General features: G+C 44.6%; 1 protein-coding gene across 1 annotated transcript; it reads right to left on the bottom strand.

Annotated features, from left to right (window-relative positions):
- Positions 1-1,369: 1,369 nt before the first annotated feature.
- On the bottom strand, positions 1,370-9,915 carry LOC125506704 (small GTPase LIP1-like). The gene is made up of 7 exons (XM_048671453.1): positions 9,523-9,915; positions 3,428-3,519; positions 3,212-3,353; positions 2,486-2,790; positions 2,232-2,285; positions 2,005-2,129; positions 1,370-1,848 (listed from the first exon to the last, which is right to left on the bottom strand). Exons 1-7 carry the CDS (start codon positions 9,620-9,622, stop codon positions 1,653-1,655), a joined length of 1,014 nt encoding a protein of 337 aa, XP_048527410.1. The 5' UTR covers positions 9,623-9,915; the 3' UTR covers positions 1,370-1,652.
- Between the last annotated feature and the right edge of the window lie 726 nt (positions 9,916-10,641).

Consider the following 10,641-nt stretch of genomic DNA (forward strand, 5'->3'; position numbering starts at 1 on the left):
ATATGTCTGACCCCGGTCGAACTTTTCCAATCGCAACCAAGCTCCACCTTGCATCGTGTTAGCCGAACACTCAATTGGCTCGCCTGAAGCGCTAAGGAGGAGCTCTCAGCGAGGATGTTGAGGTTAGGCGGTTGGAAAATGAGGCCATCGGGCAATACCGAGCCCTTGAACAGGGCAACAAGGACATGGACGGCTGCGGTCGTTGGAGTACAAGCAATGACAGTTGACGTTGGAGACACACAAATCTATACCTAATAATAAAGGGGTTGTTGCTTCTTGTGATATATCAAGCAAATTGCCCCCAAAGTTGCAAAATATTACCCACCAATGTCACCTATAAATGATAAAAAAAAATGTTTCACATCGGGGAATCCCCTGCCTGGGCCGGCTCATGTAGAAGGGACCTCCTATACTGCGCCCTATGCGCGGGGAGAAGACGTGCGCGCCCCTTTGGGTCGGCCCATGTCCGGGCGGCCAGCTTTTATTTTTATTATTTTTTTCTGTTTTTTTTTTCACTTTAAATAATTTGGGACTTCAAAAATGTTCCGAAAATTCAAAAAATGAGAATTTTGAAATAGAATGTATACTAAATCATAAAATATTTGTGGATTCAAAAAATGTTTGCATTTTTATAAAACATGTTTGCTTATTCAAAAAAAATTCTTAATATTGAAAACAAATGTTTAGAAAATCAAAAAATGTTCATGATTTTTTTAAAGTTCATGTATTAAGAAATGTTAATGAAATTGAACAAATTTTTGCCAATTCAAAAAAGTCCATGAATGGAAAAATATCCTAAAAATTCAAAAATTGTTCGTGACTTACAAAATAGTTTATTCATTCATAAAATATTCGCTGATTTAAAAAATGATCATGCATTTCAAAAAATGTTTGTAAAATCAATAAAATTTTATGAATTTGAAAAATTGTTCCGCCAATTTCCAAAACAATGTTCACGGATTCAAGGAAGTTGTTAAAAAATGTTCACAATTTAAAAAGATGTTGGCAAATAGTATAAATGTTCTTAATTCTAGAAAATGTTCGAAAATTTGTAGAAGTGTTCATGACTTTGAAAAATGTTCATGAGTTTAAAAAAAATATTCATGATTTCACGAAATTAAGGGTGGTAGTGTATCTCGGTGATGCAGCAAAATATGATCATGGCCATTGGAGGTTATGATTTTTTTTTCCCAGCTGCAACACACGGGCCCTTTTGCTAGTAAGTTTCAAATAAACAAAATTATGAGCTTGGCATTCAGTCTAAATGTGATCCAGAACAATGTTAATAATAGTTGCAGTCAAATCTAAGTCCCATTTCCTGTTCCAGGTGACTTTAGATCATGAATAGAACAGTTCAACACTATAGTCATCTAAAATGTTTCTACTGATTTTATACATGTTCATTGTCTCCAATCCCAATACAATCACAGTTCAACAAATATTGGACAAGATACAAAAGAAATGCTAACTGCTGATCCCACAATGATAGACAAAAATAAACAAAAAAGAGGCATATCCGACGACATGCACGTGTTGCCGGTAAGACAGTAGAACTTCTCAAGAATACAGAAAGTCGGATTCAAAATTTTCCCGGCAGTACGTGCTTTTTCCAGGTCGCAAGTTGTATTTCGTGGTGATTATGAGCCCATGTATCATAAATTGATGTCTAGTCGACTTGTCCTACTACTGTTTTTGTCAGGAATTGCCGATGACGAGAATCTGTGGTATCTGTAGTTCTCCGCGGAAGAGGACATTGGCTGCTGCGGAGAGGGAGTGAGTGGTAGAGTTACATTCTGCTGTGCAGATAGTGGGGCGACACCGTTGTATTTGTACCTCTGCCCGCCATAGCTGCAACAAGGAGGGAAATAAAATGTGTCTACAAGATGGCCTGACCAATAGCCAGTCAAATGCATTTCAGATGGACAAGTACAAAGATAATATCAATGCACCGAGTGCACTAGCCTGCTCTTAGTAACACATAAAAAAGTAAGACAAAGAGCTCACCTTTTCCTTTTGAACAACTCCTCGTCATTCGTGGTTTCTACAGGAAGAATGGTATCCCCTCTGGGAGTGAGAGACCATGGGCTAGGGGCAGGAAGTTCATTCGAGAAATACCTCCTCCTTATCAACTGAAAGATAAATCTCAACAACATTAGTAAATAATCTTATGTACCAAGAATTCTTATCTGCTACTCAAATCGAAAATTATTCTGTTGCACAAAGCTACGAACCATGCGGAAGAACTTAACCACAGCTTCTTTATCATATCTTGCCTCTTTTGCAGCCTGCATCCAAAGGTCAACATATCATTTGCTAAGGCACTAACAACGTCAACCCCAACCAGTACATAAATAATGAGAGCAGAGCAGAACATTTTAATTGAGAGTCATACTGCTAAAGTCCACCACATTACAGTAAAGTCCTTTTATCATGGAAACGTGAAGACATCACATGAAAGATGTGAATAAGAGCACATTAGAATTACCGTGAGCAGACCAGAATTGCCAGGGAAGCTATCCACAAGTGGAAGTTCTTCACTCGATGGAAGTAGGCCTTGCTTGTCAACCCATTGACGAGCAACATCAATAAGATTTCCACTGCTAACTCTTCTACCATCTCTTGGAGCAATGTCTACTTTGTTAGCAATCACTAGGTAAGGAACTGGAAGACCTCCTGGACCACCAGACCCAAGAGGAGCTGAAAAGGTCCCAGACTCAGCAACCTCAACTGCCCACTTGCTCAAATTTGTCTTTGTCTTCCTCTGAGATAGGTCATAAACAAATATGACACCTGATGAATAATTATGGAGAAGTGAATACAGGATCTGTATTATCTGGTGTACTTACACGGATTTGTAATACCTAGTTGCTATGGAAAACTTGAAACGCATATCTGAAATCACTCGGGCACAATAGAAAGAATGCATTGATTCTATCAAATTGAGAATCAGGAAAAGTCATACTAAAAGAAGTTGATATCTACACTTTGTGGTGATAAGATAGTTAAATAGGAACACCAGAGAATCAATTACTGAAGTCGCAGAATCTCAGAAAGCTCAGCAGTTGTGAGTTAAACAGCTAGTAGCAAATATGCAAATTTGTCACTGTATTTTATATGAGAAAATTTGTTGTTAATACTGGTTGAGAAGCAAATAATATTAGAAATGTATATTATGCCAGAATATTAGATTGGTATAAAGAGAATTGTGTACCATTAATTTGTGAATAAAAAAGTGAACGGCAATCTCTGTAGCGATCATGCCCTGAAACATCCCAAAGCTCGACAAAGAAGTTCCTTTCAGCATCACCGACGATGCTATTAGATGAACTCCCTGGGCTTCCGTAAGTAATATGCTGAAACGATTGAGTAAACAATTCTATCAGAATATACTGCTGAAATGACGGAGTGAGCACACTGCATTACATACTTTTACATCAACTGTACATCCAATTGTTTGGGTCGGTCGAGCAACCGCAGAACCTTGAAGAATGAGACGTGCCAATGAAGATTTCCCCACACCTGGAAAAAGAAAAGGAAAATTCATCATGTCCATTAAAACTAAACAGTAACAAGTTAAACTTCTACAAACAGTACTTGAGCATCTCTACAAGTTGATCACAATGGTATGCGTTAAGGAGTATTAGTATTGGTCTAGGTTTCTGTATGTAGTCATATTGGTCTAGATTTCCTTCCTTGTACCCCAACTCTCCTGTACCATATATTCTCCCCATGGGCTATGGTAATACAATCAAGTTGCTCCTCTAGCATGGTATCAAGAGCCAAGGTTTAGAGTTTTCTCCAGACACCGCGACTCGTCCTCCTCTCTCTATCGGTTTCTTCAGATCGGTCTTGGACGATCAATATATTTTCGGTCTCATTTTGATTAATTTTCCTCTGGATCGATCTCATCCTCCAACAGTCAGCAATGCCCTGGCCAGATCAGGCCACTGCTGGGCTGCCTCCTCTGCCTAGACAGGAGCTCCCCCTCCAATATCGAATCGAATCCAGCCTCTCACGACCGTCCGTCTGCTTCCCTGGCTGCTGGATCGGCCCCATCGCCATGTGCATGTCACCTTGTGTAAACGCCCGACCGGACGCATCCGGCCCCCATCGAAGCCCATCCGCCTGCTGCTCCAGCTGGATTGGGCCGCCGAATCGTAAAGATCCAACACCTCGTCCACGCGTGTCTGTTCTCCATCGACCACCGTGTCAACTATTCAGACTACGGTATCATATATTCAGACTGGGGTGCCGATTATTCAATTACCGCTTCTCTAGATCTAACGGTCATCATCTCTCCGCGATCTACGTTCGTTCGATGGTCTGGATTGGTTCTTACCGTTGTACCAGTGTAGTGCCGTGGCATCTTAAGAGTCCAGTTGTCTCCTAAGCTTAATCTAGAAGTATCCATGGTGTGTATGTGTCCTACTAGAAGAGTCTGTTTGTGGGTAGAGTCCAGTTGTCTCTTAGATGGACCCAACTTAGTCGAGTATCCAGCGTGTGTGGAATTACTGTTTAGAGAACAGTAACATATCTAAAGGGTTTATATAAGGATGTATCGCCCTGTAAGGAGGGCAAGCGGTTTGGCGCTAGCTCCCGACTTCTGGCCCGAGCACTTGCCCGTCTCGGCGGCCGAGAATGCTGCCCTCACGGCCCCGTTATATGAGGCAGAGGTCTAGGAGGCCATCAAAGGCATGAACCCGACATCCGCCCCCGGCCCCGATAGCCTTCCGGTGAAACTTTTCCAGACCTTCTGGAATGTCATCAAACCGGATGTGATGGCCCTCTTTGAGTGCCAACCACGACAGCAACTGCCAACCTGGTGCCAACCACGACATCCACACCCTCAATTCTAACACAACAGCAACTGCCCTGGTCCCAAGAATCATCTCAGAGGACACCGGGCCTGCAGACGATCCCTCCCAACACACAGACAGGATTTTGGTTTCCTCAATCAGTGCCATCCAGGCCCTCATATTTGCTGTTCTGCAGGGTCCACAAAATTGCAGATACCACGGGTGTGCATCGATACCACAAACTGGAATTTCGCACATTCAATGGCAACGATGACCAGATGGTCTGGTTGAATCGGTGTGAACAATTTCAGCTCCGCATTCCATCCCTAATCTGATGTGCGGGACTGAGGTTGTCGACTGAATCGTCTCCATGTATCTCCATTGCCTAACATGTGATCATCCTGGTGAGTGGATTAAGTGATTTCCATGGGCAGAATATTGCTATAACACTAGCTTCCAGTGTTCTATCAAAACCAGCCCTTTTCATGTGGTTTATGGCAGGACGCCTCTATCGTTGGTGTCATATGAGCCTGGCTCAGCATGTGTGGAGGCGGTTGAGCGCTCCCACGTTGAGCGGGATGAGTTCCTAAAGGAAATTCGTGACAGGCTTCTCCAAGCTATAAAGGAACATGACACTTAGCACCGTGGCCTTGAATTTGCAGTAGGAGACTGGGTTTGGCTCAGACTGCACAACCGCCAGGCAGCATCACTAGCGGTCAAAGCACATGCTAAGTTAGCACCAAAATATTGTGGGCTTTATCAAGTCTTGGAGAGGATTGGTGCAGTAGCTTATCGACTACGTCTACCTACTGGTGCACGTATCCATGCATGCTGCACTGTTGAAGAAATTTCATGGAGATCCACCCGCATCTGACCCAAACCTTCCATTGATCGAACATTGGCGTGTCATTCCAGTACCAGCAAAGGTGGAGCAAGCACGCCGACGCCAAGACAAGTGTGAAGTTCTAGTGCAATGGCATGGTTTGCCAACAACAGAGAGCACCTGGGAGCCGCTGGGTAAGTTCAAGGAACTCTATCAGGATTTAACTTCATGAACAGCTACTGGAGGCGTGCTTATAAAAGAAAGAACATGGGACCAGCTAACATGCAGGAATAGTCAGCTCTATCCAATATGCAGCTTGAGGAAAAGCTGCTTCCAAGAGAAGGGGGGTAATGTTGTGGCATTTTAAGAGTCCAATTGTCTCCTAAGCTTAGTCTAGAAGTACCAGGGTGTGTATGAATCCTAGTAGAAAAGTTTGTTTGTGGGTAGAGTCCAGTTGTCTCTTAGCTGGACCCAGCTTAGTCCTTTTTCTTTTGCAGGTATTCCCATTCTGAGTCTGTCCCAAACAACTACGCCGTCCTTCTCCCATTCTCTTCATACAGAGTTGAAAATTACCTGGTGCCCGAGTCTTTGTAGAGCGGGAGCAGGTCCGTTGTAGGCATGAGGGAACACGGAGCTGGGTAGGACCGGGTAGACGACTTGGATGGGCCAAGTGCCTCCATGGCACTTGGCCTCCAAGGTGTACGATGTGGCCATCGAGACCCGCTGGAGTGCACCCACAAGCTCTCCGAGCGCCTGGAGGTCAACCTCCATATCAAGCATGAGGACCTGGTAATTAATCACCAACCTCGCAGCATCCCTTTCTGAAGATGTAGCTTCATGCTTCCGTTCACTGACGCTTCAAGAAATTTTTAAATTTCCAATTGCTTCCTCTAATAAAACTTCCACAAGGGTGGGCTTTGAGGAGGTTTACCTTGATTATGATGTTTAGATTGCTCACTCGCCCTGGTGTTTGCATGTTCTTGTCGTACTATCCCGATGATAGTCCAGGGTAGCCACGGATAAATACTCAGAAACCCTGAAAACGTATATCCTGTAACACTAGCTATTTCTAGCTACAATACTACAAAAAAGTAGATGGTGCCATGATTCAATTTCAAAACGGTGCACACATTCAGGGTTTTCTTCATTCCTTTTTCAAAATTTGTCCCTTGATTCCAAGCGTGGAGGGGTGGCATCCGTGAGCATGTCGCCGTGTGGGGAGGCAGCCACGCTGTGGCCACTCACCTCAGATACTCCCTCCTGCAGTGGGGAATGGTGTCGTTGACGCGGAGGACTCCATGTCAGGTGCTTCGGCAAGGACGGTCAACAGAATACGGAAACATGCCAATGAGGAGGCGTGGAGGACGGCGCCCACGACTACATCACCAATAGACTCGGAGGAGGGTGTCTCATCCAGTGGAAAAGCACGCTAGAAGCCATCAAGGAAGACCGTCGAACAATCCCTAACCCTCCATCGAGCCACCGCCACAGCGACGAGACCAACGCCAGTAAGTCGCCGCCACCACTGAGTTGTACAAGGTGCGCCCTGGTGTTTCCCAGAATCTTCCCTGCCTCCTGAAGAAGCCTCATGGCATTCCGGCGGCGGTTTTTGGCCAAGTGAAAGGGCATCCGCCCCTAATGAGGGTTTTGGTGTTAATGGCAATAGAGATTAGATGACTAACTATGTTCCGCACATGTGTCCAGTTTACACATCAATGGAAATAAAACATATGGTTGGTTGGCGACCCCCCAAGCTAAAAGGACAAAAGAAGACGGTACGCCAAAATTATATACCAACGATTTCTCGTTTTTGAGTCATAGGTACGTTGTACTATTAACAGGGGATTCGCGATGAATCTTGTGTGGGAATCACTAAACAAATCAAAGCCAAATACACCCACATCCTATGAGAGAAAGAGCGCCTAATCATCCCCTGCTTTGTTGTTGTTTGTTCTGTCTGAACCAAATCGGAGTATCCGACCATTGTCGGACTATCTGACATGGGGTCCGACTTTGTCTAGGGCTCTGGATAAAGTCGAAGGCTGGGTTGGACATTGGGTCAAACATTTCGATAAGTTACTGTCCTACTTTGGTCGGACTGTCCGACTTTTCTGGACAGCAAGCATAACGAACTGATTTTTGGTGGACCTATATAAGGCACCCTTCTGCTCCAAAGGAGGGTGACAACTCCATTATTCTTTCCTCCAATGATCCAAAAGCTTAAACCTTCAATTCCTCTCTCTCTCTCTCTCTAGCCACTCAATCTACTCCATATTTTAGAGAGAGCAAGAGGATCACCCCTACAAATCCATCCAATCAAAACTCGAGCTTGTTGATTCCCCACATGATCCTAGCTAATCTTGTTACTCTTAGGTTTGTGGGGAACCCTAGACGGTTGGTATTTCCCGGGAGCTTTCGATTCGTTGTGCCTCGGACTCGTTTGTGAGGGTTTGGAGCTCGCCCCAAGAGCTACCCCTAGTGAGAGGGAACTTGGACATTTGTTGACAAAGGTTCTTGGAGACATAAGGTGAGGCATTCGTTGTCGAGGGAGCATTCGTTGTTCCCCGCCTCTCCAGCGGAGATTAGCACACCCCCAAGTGTGTGAACTTTGGATTACTCATCGTCTCCATCACTTTCGGTTGTTTCTTAACCCTAGCTTTACTAGTTATTACTTGCTTGTTTGACTCCTTGTGTAGCTTCCTAGCTTGTTGTAATGCATCGTGTAGGGTGTAACACCTAGTTGCATGTCTAGAGAACTTACATTTCTGCATTAGGCTCTAAACGCAACTAAGAAATAACTCTAGATGTGTAGGGTGTAACAGCCAAGAACGCTTCTTGATTTTGGGGGAAGGTCGATTTTTGGACATGGCAGTCAGCGGACTTGCTCCGGTCTGCCTCATCTAGGCTGGATGCCGTGATTGGTGCAGGAGCTAGAGACGAATCCTTGTTTCAACTCCGGCTGGGGCTCTGCACTCATCCACACCAGCACCATTGAGATGCAGCGCAACACCATGGACAGTTGCCACGCCGTCTTGACGTGGACTTGCTCCAATCTGGCTCCATCACGTTAGACATCGTGGAGGCCGTGGTTAAGGAGTTGGAGACAGACCCTTGTTTCAAATCCTGCTCACCTGCAAAGGCACTATCGAGATGGAGGCCAACATTATGGACAGTTGTGGCAGCCACCACAATGCTGTCTTCAGGTCTCCACCGTCAAGAACCGCGTCTTGCTCACTCTGTGTGCTATAGTTGTGCTTGCCACTTTCAAATGTTTAATTGACCTTATAGATATCACTTAATAATCTGTTTGATTCATTTAGTTGCATTCTCACCTTGTTCATGTCAGCTGGTGTCTGCTCCATAGCGAAGCACGGGTGTTGTGCTAGTAAATCCTAAAACTAATAAGGAGCTGCCGTTTGTCCATCTATTCAATATATATACAACTCAAGGCAGAAGAAACCCACACCACATTTAGAATCGGAACACCCGGTTTATGAACAACTATTAAGGCAACTGCTAAATAGCCCCTAAAAATAAATCATGTTCAGTTGGTTGGTGAATATAATGTAGACAGATTTTGAAACCAGTTTCGCCCGGCGTACCAAAGTTAATGTTTTGCTAAAGCACGTCTAAGTCATATATCCTTGATTTTACGCAGAGATTCGTGCGGGTATTTTATTTTTTTTCTTTTCATTTCCTTTTTATGTTTGATTGAATCACTTAGATGTGCAATAACTCTAGATGTGCCCTACTAGTACTAGAATTAATGATAACATTCTCGTGCTAACGTGTAACGACTTGTAATGAACGCCGTGGATCTCAAACCGTACCATAAGGCCTCCTAGAGCGTCCGAACGTGTCCCATCCTAGGTAAGATACGAGTTCTTAAATCGGAAGACTGACCTGAATCGCCGACGACGAGGACGCGCACCTGGCCGTAGGGCATCCCGCCGTTGAGGTCCCGCCCGCTCCCGCTCGCGCCGCCGTCCCTCCAGAACCTCATCTTCCCCACCAATCAATCGAGCAGCGGCAGCTGCTGCTGCAGCAGAGAAGGCTAGATCCGCGGATCCGGAGGAGGCTGTAGCCGCATCGATCGGGAATGAAGGAAGGAATGATCCGAGTTCCGAAAGCAGGAGGAGGGGATTCAGATCTTCGATGGAGGCGAGTTCTCTAATCCGCTCGTGGGATCAGTGTCGGCGACGGCTGCCTCTCCTCCTCCCTTGCTGTCGTGGCTTCCTTTCGCTCGCTCTGCTGCCGGTGCTCTGTCGCGATGGCCGATGGGGCAACCGCACCGGCTATCTCCAGGGCCGTTGGATCAAACGAGGACGGTTTGGACAATGTTTGGCAAACTATGCATGTCAAACTTTCAAACCTTATAATCCCCGTTCGTATTTTGTATCAATTTTTTACCATTAATTTAACTAACAAAATATTAATACATATCACCAAAAATTATATCATTTGACTCGTATTTGAACTTAGCTTTTGGTAAATATTGTTTTTTGTGTATAGGTAATTTTTTATTAGTTAAAATCATGACTAAAATATGACCCTAAATACAAAACTAATAAATCAGAATGAAGGTAGTACAGTCTATGACCAACGTTGCATTTTTTTCTTGAGAAAATTGCACGTGCAGACACTCACATACCTGCAGGCACACTCACCCATGTATAACCCATCGATATAAGCATATTCAACAAACTGAACTTATAGATATTTTAAGAGGTAATTACACTGGTGGTGTCACAACTTGGCGTGGATGGTCACTTTGGTGCCACAAGTTGTGGCGTACAACAATGTGGTGAAAAAACTTGGCTCTGGCGTGCACATACGGTGCTTTTCTCGTTTTGATACGGATTAAGTGCTGACTAAGCAAGCCAGCTGGGCGGGGGTCCCGCTGTCAGTGACCAGAGGGCTCGGGCGCGGGCTTGTGGCCGGAGATTTTTCAAAAAAAACCTTAGATTTAATATTTTTTCGCAAATAGGCCCCCGCCTTGGCTGTACAGTGTTGCCCTTTCGT

The sequence above is a fragment of the Triticum urartu genome, chromosome 1, assembly GCF_003073215.2.
Source record: "Triticum urartu cultivar G1812 chromosome 1, Tu2.1, whole genome shotgun sequence".
NCBI lineage: Eukaryota > Viridiplantae > Streptophyta > Magnoliopsida > Poales > Poaceae > Triticum > Triticum urartu.